This window comes from Mustela nivalis (assembly GCF_964662115.1).
Source record: "Mustela nivalis genome assembly, chromosome: 1".
NCBI classification, from domain to species: Eukaryota; Metazoa; Chordata; class Mammalia; order Carnivora; family Mustelidae; genus Mustela; species Mustela nivalis.
In genome coordinates, this window is record NC_139020.1 from 28418888 (window position 1) to 28438297 (window position 19410).

The 19410-nt window shown below is 36.2% G+C and overlaps 1 protein-coding gene across 2 annotated transcripts; it reads right to left on the reverse strand.

Annotated features, from left to right (window-relative positions):
* Positions 1 to 508: 508 nt before the first annotated feature.
* RBM11 (RNA binding motif protein 11) lies at positions 509 to 14644 on the reverse strand. Of its 2 annotated transcripts, none has more exons than XM_082689502.1 (6): positions 14470 to 14644; positions 10516 to 10678; positions 8925 to 8997; positions 4775 to 4871; positions 1889 to 3229; positions 509 to 1679 (listed from the first exon to the last, which is right to left on the reverse strand). In XM_082689502.1, the coding sequence occupies exons 1-5, from the start codon at positions 14563 to 14565 to the stop codon at positions 2945 to 2947; spliced, it is 714 nt and encodes a 237-aa protein (XP_082545628.1). In that variant the 5' UTR covers positions 14566 to 14644; the 3' UTR covers positions 509 to 1679; positions 1889 to 2944. The 2 variants fall into 2 exon arrangements, with proteins under 2 accessions (XP_082545628.1, XP_082545627.1); XM_082689501.1 differs by having other exon boundaries at positions 1889 to 3232.
* Between the last annotated feature and the right edge of the window lie 4766 nt (positions 14645 to 19410).

Sequence of the window (19410 nt, forward strand, 5' to 3'; positions counted from 1 at the left end):
TGTAAGAGCCAACCCTACTCCTCCAGCCTTTCTTCCTAGGGACAAGGAAGACAAGGGAACCAAAGGGCCACACTATCATCCAGGGCAGCCATTGAAACCACATCTGTCATGAGGCGCATCTGCCTTGAGGAGAATTGCCCAGGCCTTCAGCATATTTATAGGCTTATTTTAATTTCCTTAAGTACTTAACATCAAGAGTGCTTCATCATTGTTCAGGTAGGCACACAGGCTGAGAGAGGCTGAAACGGTTCTCTGTTCAGTCACTGAAGTGAGATCAACAATTGTTCCAACCCTCCAGCACCCAGTCCATAGTGAAATACTGGTCCACACTGATCACAGAAGAAAATGGAGCAGAAAACTGGGAGACGAAAAATTGGGGTAATATTGAAAGTGTTGGGTTTGTATTGCTAATGAGACATTCAGGAGGGAATCTTCAGTAGGCACTGGAGGAGACAGTCAGGAGATATGGTTTCAGAAGTACTGCATTAGCAAGAGATGAAAATTTCACTTTTTAATTGCCCAATAATTTATTAGAATTTGGCCATACACAGGAAGAGGTTGACTACTCAGTGTACAATGTTCCTGCACCTGGACAGTGCTAAAGAAAGTGTAATAATTAACTCTTTTTCTTTCATTACACTCTAAACAGATGACCAATATTATTACATCAGAACTTTGTGTCATTATAATAAATTAGTTATTGCTAATCTTGTAATAATTGCATCTAATGCTAAGATTTCAAGGGGACAACCATCTTAGTAGCTACACATAGTTTTCTTGAATCACAGTTCGGGATGCATAATTTCAGTAAAGATTTCAAGGGTGTGTTTTGCACTCATCTTTTTGACCAACTTTAATTCTAAGTAATTTTTCTCAATGGTTTTGCCACTGACTGATGCATTACAAAAATTTATTAAAAAATTAGTGAATATGAGAATAAAAAGATAATTACTTTGGTTCTCAAATTCCAGCCTTCTCCTAGCATTTGCAATAGAATGTACACATACATAAAAAAATACATTATGAGAATAGAGAATTAAAATTAGAAAATAAAACCCTCTAAGGCAAATAATTTATAGAATTTTTAACTCAAAGACACAGCACTGGGAAAACTGATGGTTTAAAATTATACAGAACTGTAGATTATAGTAACATTTTAAGGAAAGTTTTCTATTTTTTTTTAAAATGAAAGACAGCAAGGGCAAGTAGGTGTCTTTGCCTTCTGGTTGGCTCAAATTGGCTGACTTTCTAAAGTTGGTATTGGGGTTATTCCTGCCTGTGATGGAAGAAGTTGCAAGAATTCCTCGCAGTTCTAAGATTTCGGTTCATGTAACAGTATTTCAAGGTAATTCTCTTACAAATATACACTCTTACTTGCTAAGAGACATTTCTTAGGTACATATTTTCTATAATGTCAATCACTATGAAATATTGTAGGGCGAAGGTGAACTATAGGTATAAGAGTTGAAGATGTTTTAAATTGCAAAAATGTGAAGGCAAAAAGAAAGTAGCCTGATTATTCAGGAGCATACAACAAATACAGATCAAACTATATCAAGCAGTATTTAAGTTTTCATGTTCATCAGACAGAAATGGATTAACATTTATATTCAAAACTCTACTGTACTGTGTATTTATGATCAAAAGTTAAATTCAATCACTCATTTTGCTAAAAACATCTTTATCATTTTTTTTTTTTTTAAGATTTTATTTATTTATTTGACAGAGAGAGAAATCACAAGTAGGCGGAGAGTCAGGCAGAGAGAGAGAGAGAAGCAGGCTCCCGCTGAGCAAAGAGCCCGATGCGGGGCTCGATCCCAGGACACTGAGATCATGACCTGAGCCGAAGGCAGCGGCTTAATCCACTGAGCCACCCAGGCGCCCCAACATCTTTATCATTTTAAATAAAGATCTATAAAGTGCTATGCAACCTGCAAAATAGATATCTATAAGCATGGCTTTTCCTATTGAAGTGGGTGGGTACCCCTCAATGAAAGTTGCAGGATTCTCTTAATTAGCCTTAGTAAACTGTCATCATTATGTCACTATAGTTCATACGTAGCATCGTGTATGCTTATGATGAGCCACACAGTTAACAAAGTGTCCAGATAAACCATGAATTTTACATGTACTCTGCTTCTAAAAATAAATGAACCAGAAATAAGAAACCTGATTTAAGAATAAATATTAAGTATCATATATTAATGAAATATCATTCTGTTTATTGTTCATTATCAAGATTTAAGTATGTCAAATATACTATCTCAAACCCAGTTGGCAAAAGAGGTGCATAATAAATACTGTCATAGCCAACTAATTTTCACAAACTAAAATTAAGTGAGAAGTAAACACGCAGGTATTTGTTTATATACACTCATAAAAAAAGGAAGGATCTAAAAACTAGTCCCATGATAGTCATCTTTCCTTTGGTATCACTGTCAGATATTCTCATTTTATGAAATAAACCTGTAGGAAAGTAAGGCTCAGAAGGAACATATATAGACTTAAAAAATAAAATGTTATTCACAAAGCAAACTAAAGCCTGTTTTTCCCTCTTTGTTAGGAACAACATGAGACTCCTAAACAGTTGCCCAAACCCACCACTCCGTCCAGGCAACAGTCCAGGAGAGCAGGGGGCCTTATCCACAAGGGCTCAGTGAATGACTTCTGATGCATAATTTCGTGCAGTTTCATCATCAGTACTAAAATATAACAACTCATATTTCTTGTTGACAATGTGTCAAAAATACTGTTACAAAAAGTACTACACTGTATTATTTATAAGTTTTTGTCATTCAAGACAAAAATGAAATAGCAAATCAGATGTCATGGTATATATTTCAAAAAAACACAAGAAATTGGTCATTTAGAAGAATATAGGTTGTTGTTTTTTTTTTCTAAGAAAATGAAGACCAGGGTAGACAAATTTCATGTGAACATAATGCTAATATCTTTTCTTTTTCTTACACTTTCGGAACTTTTGGCTGTATTCATTTCCTCTCTTGTTTTCTGTGCTACTATCACTGTCACTGGTTTGTTTTTGCCTCTTTCGTTTATTCGTTTGATACAGATCAGGGTCACTGGGTTGTTGGTGAGTCCATTCGTAGGAGCTGGGTCCAGCCTCCAGATCTGGAGCGCAGTTCAGTGAAGACGCTGCAGATGTGCTGTTAGGAAGCGGTGCTGCCATCTCATAGTAGGGCAGCTGCAGGGCTGGATTATAGGCAGGCCACTGCTGGGGGAAAAGGACAATCATCTAGCAAAACAAGTCCGAAACATTAAAAGAAAAAGTTAACAGTTTACATGCATTACACAAAAAACTACCGGCAAACTGAACCACGTGTTAGGACAGTGACCTTCTAAAACGGGAATGTGGTAGTTCCCTTAAATCGTTAATGGAAAGATTCAAGGTAGTGTACAGCTTATTACAATACAGACTCTGCCTTAGAGAAATAGAACACAAGCACATACACAGTTTTGTATATTTTCCTAGTAGCCGCAATACAGAAATAAAAAAGAAACAGGTGCCATTAATGATGTATTTTATTTATCCCCCAAATATTTTAATTTCAACATGTAAACAATATAAAAATCATTAATGAGATATTTGACGTTCCTTTTTCTACACTAAGTCTTTGAAATTTGGTGTGCATTTTATAGTTACAGCACTTTTCAATTTGGATGCTACATTTTCACTGAAAATACTTGATCTGAATTTAGATTACCTAAAATTTGCATTTAAAAAAGTAGATTCACATACCCAAGTTTCTGCAAATCTTCTTAAAAATATTCTAATAACTGAACCAAGTATCTGCCTTTAAATTTTAATAAAAGTTAAAGTTAAATAAAACTAAAAACTGTGCTCCTTAGTCTCACATGTGGCTAACGGCCACAGGACGGAACAGCATTTTTGTCAACTATTAAGACAGACCCTTCCTTGTTTCTAACTCAAATTTTTAGCTATTCAAAGTAGACTATAGATTAATAGAGACAACATGAACTCCGTGTGTGTGCACACACACGTGTGTATGTGCATGTGCTGTGTGTCTGTGTTTCTCATCCCTACCAAGGATAACAAATGCTGGGAAGAAGAATATTGACAATTTTGGATGAGAACAGGTTGTTTTTAATATCTCACTGTAACTAAGAAAAATTTTTTTCCAAAACTTAAATTCTCCATTTTCCTTATGTTTACAAAATAAATGAAAAGGGCTACTTGAAAAGTCTGAAGCTCACAGACATGTTGGATGTTCACAACAAACACACCCTGTGAATCACAATACCTGTGCCATAGTCCCACATCTGTCTCTAATAAGCTGCACTGCCTTGGGGCTACAGATTAATATCCCCAGACCTCAATTTTATTATGTATAAAATGAGAAGTTGGAAGACAAAAATTTCCTAAGTTTGCCTTTAACTTATTGTGACCATAATTATGATTTCTAAGCCAGAACCATATTACTGAGAGTCTCTGGAAATAACACGGTTTACCCTACCGCTGAGAATCTATATTAAATTAAAGTTTAAATGAGAACTCTCCACTCCAGTTGTACCTGGACCACAGTGCAGTGTCACTACCATCCACCCCTCCTGTGCTGACACACTAGCTGAAGGACTAGGTGTGAGGTTGAAGATGACTGCGTTTAAGCAGACTGCCACTGGGGAGACAGTGCTCAGGGCAGCTTCTGCCTTCACCCCAGGTTTAGGTTTGAGAACTTTAGGTTCCATCACAGTCTGTATTATATAACATATTGAACCACAGGCATATTAAACTTACCATCTTCTGAAAGAAAAAATATTCTTGAGGTAAAGCTGCACTATTAATTGGAAAGAACTGCATGGGAATGGAAGATCTGCCCACAATTTCTTCATTTCTTTGGGAAGGTAAAAGAAAAATTCACAGAAAGTTAAAATCCTTATACAAAATGTCTTTTTCTTAAAAAAAAGAAAAGGTCCTTGTAATTAAAAAACAAAGCTTCTCTAAGACAACTCAGTTAAGATTAACTTTAAACATATGCACACAAATAATCAGATAATATAATGATAATATAGTGATATAATACTACCTTAAGTCATTAGTTGCTACCTAACGAAATTTCAATACTTAAAGTCACATCTGGCCTTCTGACAGGAAAATGTTAAACAGTGTTATATGTGTATAAAGAAATAGACACTTGGATATGAAGAGAGCAAAGTAAGTCATTAGTAATCATCAAGAGTACATTCAATCTTCTATAGATTTAAGAAATGAAAGAAATATAGAAATTTTCTTTAATTTATGGTTGAAAATACCTTCACTGTTTAGCTATAAAAATTATGCTTTTTCCTAAAAGGACTTCTAATGGTTACTATAAAGTCACGTTTGTGAATTTTTTTTACACATGAATTAAGATAATAAAAATCCCTAATTTAAAAACTAAAGCTGAAGTTTCATTTACAAGTGTTGTAATATTTGCTTCTATGAAGATGTTTACTAAATTTCAGTTACAATTACTAGTTAGATTCTATAGCTAGCCTTCACTTATCTACATGCTCCACAGCATTCCACAATTTTAATGCAAATACTAATAATCCTTAGGAAAGGAGGTGTGCTGTGGGAAAGGCGGAGGCAAAGCTGAGGGCAGGTGGACGACAGGAGTAAGGTGGAGAGGTGGACATCCCATTGATAAGAGGTGAGAGCAGCATCGCAAATACCGTGGAAGAGTAAATTTCACTAAGGAAGGAATTAGGGGTTAGTTGTTATAAAAAAGTAAACCAAATAAGCATTGAAACTACTGAATTATTGTTCAGAAGATTCCTGATAACCTTTAAAAGAGCACTTTCCATATAACAATGGTGGTTAAGAAGCATGGAGGAAGTAAGGATGTGACAACGAAAGATTTTTCAGGGAGAAGGGGAAAGAAAAATTTAAGTCTGATTTGGAGACAGGGCTGGAGCAGACAAGAACGTGTGTGTAGAGTAAGTGATAGTAAAGAAATAAAGAAAAAGTGCAATGAAATTATAGAGTGGGGATGGTATGTCTGTAGTCGCAGAAGTGCTGAGACTAGCACCATTATGAAAACAGCTGCAGATTCTCTAAAACCACCATCTTTCCTGTGTGACTCCCAGGGAATGCATAGTTGTTTAGAGAGATGAATCACATGTAAATTGGGAAGAGTTATACGCTGAACTGTGTCACTCCAAAATTCCTATGTTGGAGTTCTAACCCCCAATATCTCAGAATCCGACCTTATTTGGAACCAGGGTTGTTGCAGTTATAATTGGTTAAGACAAGGTCATATTGGAATAGGATGAGTCACTAATCCAACAGGACTGTTGTCTTTTAAAAAAGGGGAAAGTTAAGGACAGGTATACACAGGAGAACATCGTGTAAAGATCTGGGTGATGTGTCTACAAGTCAAGGAATATCAAGGACTGCCAAATTACCAGAGGATACTAGGGGAGAGACACAGAACATTATTTCTCATAGCCCTCAGAAGGAACTAATTATGTGGACACCTTGATCACGGACTTCAAGCCTCCAGAACTGTGAGACGACGCATTTCTGTTGTTTAAGTAACTCTTTGTGGTTATATGGGAACTCGAGTAAACTAATACAGGAACTATTTATTAAAAACAAATGGTATGAGAGGCAATAGAAGCATTAAAAAATCCTTTTCAAAGAAAGACCCGGGAAAGACTAAGGCTATACCATGTATACCGTCACATTACTTCTAGGACACTATAACCTATTCTCATTTTTCCTTTATAATGTAACAAATACTAGAAGGTAAGGTACTGCCAATGGAGTATACTGTTATGGAATATACATATAATTCTGATTTTCTACTCTAGAATTTGAGATGATTTAGTTTGTCAACCATAAACACAGAATACAAAAGTTATGACATCTTGAAGTGCTTGTCTTTCTACCTCTGCCCAAATAACAATAGCTTGTTTCTTCCTCATTCCTGAGAAAAATTAGGTATGCTTTCCCAAGTAGTAGGCGAGAGTAAACTCTCATATTACATACACGGCTCAATTCATGAGTCTATATGAGGTTCCCTACCAACATAGTAAATTATTCCCTCCTTTCTGGTAACATTGGCTGAAAGTATTTACTGAATACTTACTATGTGTCCGGTATTTTAAATACACTGTATTACAAAATTTGATTATCGCAATAATCTCTGAGGTATGATCCTTGTTTTAGAGACAGAGTACAGTATGGTGAAATAACTCGTCTAAGGTCATACCATTAATAAAATGGCAAAAGTAAGATTTAAGTTCACATAATTTAATATCAGCACCTACTTTTTAACTTCTGATTTCACTGATACAGAAATGCTGGGAAGAATGAAGATGTGGAACATACTGTGTTTTATTTAAGAGGCAAAACTTTTCCTATAGATAAACCTGGGTAATTGCCAGTCTTCAGTAACATTCTCTTATGCCTCAGAGAGATAGAAGGGTTTCAGTTACTGTTAGTCTACATGAGAATATTCAGTTCTGCTGCAGAAGACAGAAACAAACAAGATGGATGAAATGCTTGTAACAGACTCCAAATAAGCTAGTAGTTTATGGGTCAGTGATAAAACCTTGTTAGGAACAGAAAAAGCAAATCACTTGGGAGATACAGGCAGAATTTATAATACATGTTAAATATAGACAATAAAAAAGTTACTATCCTGTCAAGTGTACTACAGATAGATTCAACTGATAAGATGTGGAATAAGTAACAGCTTTATAGACCAAAACGGGAAAGAAACAGCAAGTCCTCATCACGTCACCCTTGGGCTAACAGTTACGCTGCTCTTCTTGTCTTTGCTCTGCCTCAGAAATTCAGTTAAAATCTGGGCGCATCTGGCGGACTAGCCACGAAGTGACTCCTGTGGTTCGGTGTATTTGCCCCTAAGTCTCTTTGAGAGAGTGGGCGAGTAAGATTAGCTCCAGAAATTTTCCATATGCATGGAGACCCCTATTAAACCTCATAATCACACTAGCAGTAAGGAAGGCTGATGCTGCAGGAAGAACCATGACACACGAATACTAGCGTAACCAGAACACAGTGTGCTGGTCCTTTGGTCCACCTGCACCTGATGCTAAGTGTGCGGAACTATCCAGGATCTTTCCTGTTGCTTTTCACTGTGTCTTCTAAATTGGTTTAATAAATGGTGTAATTTGGACATCTTAATTCAGAGCCTATCTTTTCCATGACCTCTGGGATAACGTGCCTGACAGAGTTTTTAGAGGCTACCATTGCATCAAGAAATCAGCCAATACAAAATTTTTGAATATTTGGAAAATTATCATAAAGAAGTTCTAAAAAGTAGTACAATAAATAACAGAATGACTTAAAGTCAGAAGGCTTAATTTCAAGCCTAGCAGCTATCATTTTTTCATCTTTATGACCCTGAAACTTAGTTAACTTTTACATCTCTGTTTATTCAAGTATAAGATATGGGTAATAGCATCTCTATGATCCATCACAATGGCACCTTGCAAGCTTAAGTGATTTTACATCTATGAAAAGCACAAGGTAAACATAAAGAAAAGAACACTAGAAATATAAATCTTTCTTACCTACTATTGAAAATATTAAAGCTGAATTTTAAATAAAAATGTTTTGATTATTAAAATATTTTAATTAAAATATTAAAATATTAAAGCTATTTCTTAAATAAGAACACTTTTTTTTTGGAATTTTTCCATTTTTTTAAATTACTTTTCAATGTTCTAAAATTGATCGTCTATGCACCATACCCAGTGCTCCATGCAAAACATGCCCTCCATAATACCTACCACCAGGCTCACACAACCCCCCACCCCACCTTCCCTCCAAAACCCTCAGTTTGTTTCTTGAGTCCACAGTCTCTCATGGTTTGTCTCCCCCTCCTATTTCTCCCATATTTATTTGCCCATCTTTTTGAAAAAATATTTTTAATTACCTGTAGCTGTGTGAATTTATCTTAACACAGCTCTCAAAACTTTGGTTAGCTGGTTCAGAAGAGCGAGAGCTCCCTGTATAAGAAAAAGATAACAAATAACTTAATGGTACAATTTTTTGAAGTTCTACTGTTAAACCATAGAAAAATTCCAAACCTAAAAGGATGTAGCATTGGTTAAAATTCCTCAATCATATAAGGTACCTGAGTATACCTTTGATCTCCCAAGTAATATTTACAGATTGTTTACAACAAATGAATGACTGAATTATAACCAAGCTTTGTCCAAAATACGGCTGTACCAAAGAATGATACTGACATGGGACCGTAAGATACACGATACAGTGCTGTTCTAAATGCTCGTAGGCTAACAATGGCGAAAATTAGTGTTACCCGCATCTTGCAGAGAATGCAAGAGTTCTTTAAACTGCACTGGCCAAAATAAATGCAACTTCCCAGAGGATGCTGAGCAGCCAGCCGGCTAGGACGTGTCAGAACACAGTACATTCTGGCCCATCTTACCAGTCTGTGTGAGTTAACCAAACAGGACTTGAAAGCAACGATAAAGTCAATTACCTTTGCAAAATCATTAAAAATATAATATAAGAGGGGTGCCTGGGTGGCTCAGTGGGTTAAAGCCTCTGCTTTCGGCTCAGGTCATGATCCCAGGGTCCTGGGATCAAGCCCCATATCGGGCTCTCTGCTCAGCGGAGAGCCTGCTTCCTCCTCTCTCTCTGCCTGCCTCTCTGCCTACTTGTGATCTCTGTCTGTCAAATAAATAAATAAAATATTAAAAAAATATATATATATAATAAAAGAAAGAAACACAAGGAGAAACTTTTTCCTTTGCAATGAGGTATTGTTTTCTTATTACCTGTTTTTAGTCTAACAAGAGGAAGAAAGTCAACAAACAACAGATCTGTCAATAGGCTTGCATCATTTAGGGGAGGGAGACACCAGAAGCATCGCCTCTTTCAGTCCCTCCAAACAGGAGAGAGGTAGAGTGCTAGTACGATGTTCTCTGTATCAAACCCGCTTTTGACAGGTGTGTAGGACAAGGCATTTGAGGTCATTTGTGCCTGGAAGCTCTTCTCCACAGTGACTGAGGGTCACTCTATGGCTACTTTTGGCCAGCTACTCTTGCAAGGGCTTAGATCCAGGGCAGGATGTGGAGTATGGTGCTCCCAAGAGAATGATTAAGGCACTCACTCTACCTTCCAAACAGTAGGCATTTGATACCAAACACTAAAGTTGACAAGAAGATTAGCAAATGACCTTGATGTATTGAAGGCTAGAACTGTGTGCCCCCAATTCATATAGATTCACTTAATTTAAAACAGCCAACAGCAACTATCATAGCTACTTGCTGGCTGGTACTAAGAACAGTTTAAATTTTAATATAGAAAAGATGCTATAGGACTGGCAATACTAGTTAACCATATAACATGAATGTCTACATGTATTCTGAGAAAATTTAACAGAGACAACAGGAGCACTTTTTGGGTCTTACATTATGAAAACACAATATTTACACCTCTGAGAACAACACCATCAACAAAACACACTTGGAAGATACATCAGTGGCAAGACCTACCAAATCGATACTGTACATTAATTGGTCTTCCATATAAACGAATTCCATTCAGCAAAGCTATGGCATAAGACACCGATTCAGGGTGTTTAAAGCAGACAAATCCAAAAGTCTTCGGCTTTCCTTCTCTGTCTTTGCATATAGTCACTTTGGTTAACGGCCCAGCCTATAAAAAACTTAAAAATTATTTTCTCATAAATCTAAAGATTTTTTTTCTTACATTCAGATAAATCAGGTATATTCAACTTCAGACTTCAAAAAAAAAAAAACCTGTTAGCAATAATTGTTTTATGTAGCTCTGTGAATAATGCATTTCCTAACAGTAAATACCCTATTTCATCACACTTTCTGGTATTTTTTGGCTCATCAAGGAAACGTTCATGGTGTTAAGAACAGAAGATTTTAGGCAATAGTTCCAAATCTTAAAAGAAATGTTACCCTCTGTCAACATTAACAAAAACAATTTAGAGAGCATTTAAATCTAAGAGTAAAATACTATTTTATCTCCATACGTATTAACTGTATATAACTCAGAAGCAAACTGAAATGACAAACCTCATGTCAGGTTGAGCGAGCCTAAAAAAGTGTTCTATTGTAGCACAGCCTAATTTTTTTTAATCAAAGTTAACAATTTTGACAAGAGAAAGTAGTTTATCATGTGCTTTGGTCTAATAACCCCATTTGGTAAATATTCCCAAAGGAAAAAAATGTTTTAGTAAGTTTACAACTTTTAAGTAGGTTTTGTTTATCTGAGTGAAAAATTAGAAAGGTTCTAATTCCAACAATGGGAGGATATTATTCCATCATGTAGTACTAAAATGGAATAAAACAAATTGAAAATATTGATTGTATTGATAGTAAAACCTATAATTAGTAAAAGAGAGTAAAAAAGTAGAGTAAAATATTGTAAAAAACAATAAAACTAAAAAAATCACATGTCCTCCATGATAATGATTACAGGAGGCACCCACAAAGACTTACAAACAACTAAGATTTAATGGCAACTGTCTCATAATTTTTAATTGATTGATTACTATTCTCTGTCAAGTTGAATAAAGAAATTGCTTTAATTCTAAAGAAAAATGTTAACTATCATCTTTAAAATGATACTATATTTTAGGGTTCAGTCTTTTTTTTTTTTTCCCCATTTTCTGCTTTCTTGGGACTAGCTCATCCTCCCTTCTGGTTTCAAGGACCACTTCATCAACAAATCTATTTCTTACACACATGTCTCCTAGAGACCTCTGTATGACTGTTCTTCAAATTCAACATATTTGAAACTGAATTCATTACTTTTATCCTCCAAATGTCTATTTCAGTATTTCTTAGTCAAAGTACAAAAACTTTAAACCTGATTTTCTCACTTCAAAGGATAATCAGAAACTTGAAACTTGTAAACTTGAAACTAGTAAAAGGATAAATATGCAGTAATAAGATAAATTAATTTTAATCAGTACTGTTCTATTACAGATACTAAATATATGAAATCATTAATGAACAGAATATGCTTAAATTTTATAAATTTGAAGATCTACCAAAGCATTTCTTTTTTTTTCTTTTTTATTTTATTTTATTTTTTTTTTTTTTAAAGATTTTATTTATTTATTTGACAGAGATCACAAGTAGGCAGAGTCAGGCAGAGAGAGAGGAGAAAGCAGGCTCCCTGCTGAGCAGAGAGCCCGATGCAGGGCTCGATCCCAGGACCCTGAGATCATGACCTGAGCCGAAGGCAGCAGCCCGAACCACTGAGCCACCCAGGCGCCCCTACCAAAGCATTTCTAAAGATAAATTTCAACAAAACTTGTTTGTAGTAACAATCCCATCAACTTTTAGTCTTTCTGAAGACTCAGTTCATGTGTTTTGAAAAGTCTTTCTAAAAGATACCTCACTTTAGCAAATCTTTACAGAATACAGAAGGACATGGGCAAAAATAAAAACATATGCTTGGTTGCCTGATGTGTTAAAAAAGAGATGAACGTTTTGTTTAGGTAGAAATTATTTTTTAAAATGAGATTTCATATATATAATATCTATCTATCCATCTTGTAGATCCATACAACTCATATCGATCCAGGACTAAAAATAATGTAAGCGCATGCTTGGGGTCTTTATGTCTACCCCCAACCCCTTCACCAACCCCCCTCCTCCTTTGTGGAGGCTCAACATGAGAAAACCTTCAGGGGAAAAAGAACTATAAGGTTTTTTCTTTCAGTTTTCCTTTAATTTTTTTTTTTGTTAGAGTGATAAGTTTCAAATGATATTGGGGGAAATAACTATAAGACAACTATCAGACCAGATTAAAAAGGGCAAATTCAAAAAGATGGCAAATCAGAAAAGTAAGCATAAAAGCCTTAAAATCAACAGTATTTTTCAAATAATAAGGTTTTATGTCCAGGAAAGGAAACTGTGTTCCTGAGGGAGGGGGTGGGGGGAGGTGGTGGACTGTCTTTATGAAATTGTATTTGAAATTAACAGAAGACAGAAATTTAGGGCCTTTCAAAAACCATGTAAAGAACACTTTGCATCGCTAGTGCTATCACTTAGTCCTAGAAACTTAGTTTTGCCATTGTCTGCCTTGCAACCTGCCCTTATTCTGATAGGGGGAAGTCTTTCTTTCTTGATTTCTCTTGATATTAGTATTAGCAGTTTTAGTAATAGTACTATCACTGGTAGCGGTAGCAGCAGCAAGCACTTAGAAATGCCAAGTTCAGGGACGCCTGGGTGGCTCAGTTGGTTAAGAGGCTGCCTTCGGCTCAGGTCATGATCCCAGTGTCCTGGGATCCAGTCCCACATCCAGCTCCTTGCTCAGCAAGGAGCCTGCTTCTCCCTCTGCCTCTGCCTGCCACTCTGTCTGCTTGTGCTCACTCTTGCTCCTCTCTCTGACAAATAAATAAATAAAATCTTAAAAAAAAAAAAAAAGAAAGAAAGAAATGCCAAGTTCAATTCTGTTTTACCTGGATTAATTTATTTAATCTTCCCACCACATCATATTGTAGATGCTATTACTACCATTTGACATTTAAGGAAAACTGCAGGACTGAGATACTCATTTACTTGCCCAAAGTCCCATCGACGTTAGACGTTAAGACATTAGAGTTCATATCCCCAAACAACCTCAATATATTATGTATCCTTCTCTTTTTGGATTACCCTAGATCATGGTAATTAATTTTAAATTTCCCCTTTTAGAAGGACCAAGGGCTAGCTCTTAAATTTGTATGTTCAGCATTTTATTTCGTGTTTGTCATGCAACGGCTAGAGGAACGGCTGGATGAGTAGATCACGTTAGAAAAGGAACACCTACATGTAGACCATAGGTGAGTGTTTACAGGGGACAGAAGGCTTACTCATGAAGGTCCTAAGTCTCGAGAAGTTTCCAAAAGGTCTTCTTGGCATGAAAAAGAAATGCAACGAACTGCCCAGGTAATCAACTGGTTATAGTCAGGATTTGACTGTCCGAATCATTAAATCTCACTTGACCATAGTGGAGTAAAAACACCCTCCATATGAAAGGGTTTGGGGGAATAAGACATGTATAGGGCAACGTTTTAAAATCTATACCATTCATTTCGCTGGATGTAAGGCGTGACGGTTCTTATGACCCGAAGGAAGGTAGCGACACGGCTGTTTTCGGTTTTGCCCTAGACACCCAAGGCCCAGGTAGTCTCCGCAAAGCGGAGAGAGCTTTGGCGGGGGGTGGGGGACATGAACTGGGGGGAGCCAAGTCGCCGCCCACCCCCAGGGCTCTACTATGGGGCTGGAGCACGTATTCTATCACTTCACTACCAGCTGCTCACCTAGGGGCAGGTGTGCCCAAACGGAACACAATTCTAAACCCGGGCACAGGATGCCGCGGGAAGGTGGCCGCGCTTCGGGTGGTCCAGGTGCGCCCCGCCCCTCCGGCTGTGCTTCCGGCTCGACGCTGCCCGCCCCTCCGCCGCCCCCGGCCGACGATACCTGAAGGAATAGCTCGTAAAGAATCTCCTCCCTTACTCGGGCCTCTAAATTCCCCACAAACACCGTCCTGTCGGCCTCCTCCTGAGCAGGGAACATCCCTCCGGTCTCGGCCCGAGGATGGAGGAGGTCTCCAGGCCCCGCCCCCTCTCGTCGCTTTTCTGCGCCGCTCGGAACGGGGGAGCGCAGCCGGCGACGGGAGCGCGCGCGCCAGGGGCGGGGCGAGGCTGCGGGGCCACGCCCCCCAGAGGCTTGAGGGCACCGCCCATCGCGCCTCCACGTGCGTCGGATGCGAGCGGTGACCCTGGGAGAGTGAGTGAGAATAATAAAAAAAGATTACTGCGCTCGGGGTTTTGGCGTCTAGCTTATGGAGTGCCTTCCATTTTCCTAGATACAGCATTATTAATTGACTTCGCATTTATTCAGTCAACATTTTCAGTAAAATGTCTGTAGAGATGTTTCAAGACGTACTAGCTGCAGTAAGGGAGCTCCCAGGGTAATGGGGGAAGGTTTGTTTCCTAGGAGTGAATGAATAAATCATTAGGAATTTGAATTTATATTCTGTATAAAATAACTTTTTTATATAAAATACTTTATATAAAATACTTCCATATAAAATGCTTTTTATACAGTAAATCCTGCATGCCTAGATGTGGATGTGAAATACAACAGAGTCCTAGAATTAAAGTTTATTTACCTAGGAAGTGGGCCCGAGAGAAGTCTTTGAAAATGGGTCACAGAGGTTTTAGGTGGACACCAGAAGGCATTTGAAAATTGAAAAAACGGCCTCTTCCGAGGAACACTACCAGGAGTATAGAAAGTTTTGTGACTGATGCCTGAAGTTTTGAGGATGGAATCCCGCTTGTAGCGGGAGTCAATGTTTATACTTTGTATCACGGCTGTACTTTGTGTACAGTGGGTGAGTAATCAATTCTTGAGGAGAGTTAGGGAAAAAAATCCTAAAAAAAAAAAAAAAAAAAGGAAGGGAGAAGAAAACCCACTTAGAATCTCAGTAGATAGATCAATCAACTGTCTACTGTTAACTTGGCTTTCTTTCTGAAGAATCCATAGGTCTATGAAAGACCCTGAAATTATCCTATGAATATACAAGTAATCAGGACGCCATTTGGCTGTTAGTTAGGAGTGGTGATAATTCACTTTGCCTTGAAGAAGGCATGAGTATAGGTGGTTGGTGGACCAAAAAAAGCCCTATCTTTTCTAATGAAAAGGAACACATCTTTGGAACCCTGATTTCTAATTTAACTCTGACATTAATTTTATGACTTTAAGCAATTTCTCTTTTTGGAACTCAAGTTCTATTTCTTAAGGAGTGGGTAGGGTTAATGTAATTACAGCACTTCATTTAGTTAGGTATTTTTTTGAATGTTTGCTATGTGCCAGGCACTGTCTTTAATCCTTGGGGAGCAAAGGTTTAAGTATAAAGATATGTCCTCCTAAAGCCTTCAGCATAAGGAGAGAGACAGACTTCCCAACAAAATCATGGTTCAGTAACTATAGTAGTCACCTTCTGTCGATATCCTGAGGTTTTAAGTCCTGTCTCCGCTTTTCCTTTCTTCAACATTGTTGTGGTACAGTAAAAGGGGATTAAGGAAACTAGCATATTGCAGTTGTATAACAAATATATGTTGATCAAGTGAATGGATACCTGAAGGTCTCAATTATGTGTAATACTATTGATTTTAAATTCATTTTATATCACAAATCTTACCCAAATGAACATATTCCTTCTTTAACTTCCCCTCAATCACAGCTGATCTGTGAGTTGGATCTTCAGGTTTCATTGTAAAATTTGTAGTGTACATATCTGATTGTGAATGATAGAAGCTTTTAGCTGTATTTATAAATAATTAACAACCATATTGTTTTGCTATATTTAAGTTTGCATCATACTTTTTTTTTTTTACAAACAAATATGTATGATTTTAGCATTCTTATCACATCCTTTTTACTTTTGGCAGGACCTGAGTTTATGGTGTTTAGACTTCTAGAGTACTTTTTTAGTATTATAAGCTCTGAAAGTCAGCTCATGCAGTTAGCTGTTTATTCAGAATTTGACCTAAATATGTATCATTTTTCTAATTTAGGCTTACTGTATTTCCTAACTTATATTGAATAAGTAACACATTGTAATGAACCTAGCAGTAGCTTAAAAATAATTTATTCTCAGCATTTTTTGGACCATTAGTCAAATATAAGATTTAATGGATTAAATGTGTGTAATTCTATAAAGAATTAGCCTTTCTTCACTCCTATCAGGATGTTTTTACCCCAACTTCATATATTCAAAAATGAAAATGTTTATATATAATATATAAAATTATAAGCTATGTATATAAATCTGTCTATCTATCTAAAACAAGAGCTTCTTTCTTCCTTTCTTTGCCCAACTGACTCCTAGATCTTTTTTATAGTCCAGCCCAGGCAGCATCTCCTATAAGCCTTCTCTGAACTCTGCATTCTAGATTAGCTGGCTTCCCTGCTGTGTGGTGCCATGGTTCCATAGACATACCTTTTTTAAGACCTCCTCACTGTGAATTTCTATAGGGTAAATATATTTCAGTACCTAGGACAATCCCTGACATACTTGTGGATGTATCTTAAACAGTTGTTGACATGATACAGTTTGAATAAATGGACATCTTTACTTTGTGTGTTCAACTACATTATGCCCAGAAATCAGTACATGCTTAATAAAAGTTGCATAGATGAATGAGTGAATGCAGAATCTTGATCAAATAGTGTTAAGGGACTCTAGTGGATGCTTTTGCTAAAATTGACCTCACTTTTGTCTTTACTTTTTTCCTACCTTCGTTTTTTCTTCATTCTGATTATCCTAACAATATTTGTCCCAAGTAAATAGAACTTTTTTTTTTGTTTTACTTGTTTTAGATGCTTATGGTAAAGAAATATTTTTAATGCTTAAAGAAATAAAGTAAAAAAAAACATCAATAAGTCTACCATGCAGGGATAAACATTTTGGAGGAAAACCTAACTTTGATCTATGCATATACATGTAAAACATATTTTAGGAAAATAAATTTTACTCTACATATTATTTTATAGCTTGCCTTTTCTCCCCTTGAACTATGGAATGGAGACTTTCTATACCATTAATATTGATTTATCTACATCATTAATTTTAATCCACAGTACATACATAATTAGACCAATACCCCACTATTGGACTTTTACATTATTTCCCTTTTTTAGCCATTATAAAAATGCTGAGATTAACATCCTTGCTCTTATGTCTTTGTACACATGGGTTAATACTTCTGTGGGAAAATATCTTGGACATTTGATTGCTGAATCAAAGGGTAAGACCATTAAATATTTTGACACGTATTTCTAACTTACACAAAAAGATTGTGCCAAAATAAATTCTTATAAACAATGACTCCCCCATCTCCAGTATACACTACTTAATTTTCCATTATAATTACTGTAAAGTGCCTGGTAGAAGTGCACATGGTACACAGGGCTCACTCAGTTTTAATCCACTGAGCCACCCAGGTGCCCCTCACAGGGCTCAATCAATTTTATATCTTTATTCTTATCATCCCCATTATGACTTTTATCATATTATTTATATTGCATCCATGTCTGTAAACTTCAAGTCAGTTTTTATTTTGAAGGAGCACTAAATAAGCATGGAAATATTCTCTTACTAAACTACGGACACTTTATATAATTTGCCATTTCTAGTATTTTGCTATTTAATGCAATGGATGGTAATTTCAATTTTATTACTACTGACAGTAAGTAAAAACTATGAAAATAGTATAGTTTTTTACATTTCGAAATTCTGCTATGTTGCATACTCTTTTACATGCCAAGATGATATTTTCAATATCATCTCTTCAGAGTGGTTAAGATGAAAATAATGTGTAAGATTAATATTTCAGAGTCACATCAAAAGCACAAGATAAAAGAAAAATGTTAAATAAGAAAGATTTGTCTTTTAAGTATAAACTTGTTAAGAATCTCTTTTAACATGTATGACATTTATTTTACCTTTCTTCCCTCATTCCAAAATGATGTGGTTTATTCCTGTCTTTGTTAGCGAAGTGCATTGGTGGTCTCCAGTCAAATTATAGTAAATTATACAGGGCTCCTTCTAAAAGTGAAGTCTCACATAAAATCCCTGGAGATCAAATAGTTTAAAATAGATGATTTTTAAATTTTTCATGGTTTTTAAATGAATACCTCATTTTGTTTGTGGATTCTTTGAAATACCTCCCAGACCTTGATTAGTTTCTGCTGATCGATGATATGAATTAGGGACTTCTGATCCTGAAGTATCTTTGGAAATTTACAGAGACTTGAATTTACAAAAAAACAAACAATTTTTGAACTGATCACGCATGTACTTACAACAGTTCTCCATTTTCCAGACCTACTAAAGTCTATTCCTGGAAGGAAAATAAGGGGAAAAATGGAGTTAACATGTGGGGGAAAAAATCCCATAATTTTAAAATGTTTGTTAAATTAAAAACAAAAATATTTTTTATTTTCCAGTTGTAGAACTCAAGGGCAACCCACCATTTTAGAATTTTAAAATAGCCACTGAGTTTAGGTTGCAAAATTACACAGATATGAAAAAGCCATATTTTATATTTGACAGCTTGATGGATATGGATTTTATTATTGATTTTATGGTATATGAAGACAACTTAGTTTGTAATCAGAATGAACATAAACCACAACATTTTCTGACTCTTTCCATTTCTAGCATTTTTTAACATCACATTTACTCTAGGCTTTGAACAGACATATTCTTCCTGACCACTTCTGAAATCTTGAGGTTAAGAGGAATAAAGAAAGATATAATTAGTTTTTCTTTCCCTTAAATTTAGCTTGGGCTGCTGTTGGTGACTTCTTAGAGTTTTAACTTAAAAATCCTCTCACTACCACAAGCCAGAT

Excerpts from the sequence above, each read along its gene's own strand:
- RBM11 (XM_082689501.1), bottom strand. The coding sequence starts at position 14,565 with ATGTTCCCTGCTCAGGAGGAGGCCGACAGGACGGTGTTTGTGGGGAAT. Across the intron at positions 10,679-14,469 it reads TTTACGAGCTATTCCTTCAG|GCTGGGCCGTTAACCAAAGT; the intron begins GTATCGTCGGCC and ends AGTTTTTTATAG. Across the intron at positions 4,872-8,924 it reads ATAAATTCACACAGCTACAG|AAATGAAGAAATTGTGGGCA; the intron begins GTAATTAAAAAT and ends ACCTTCCCAAAG.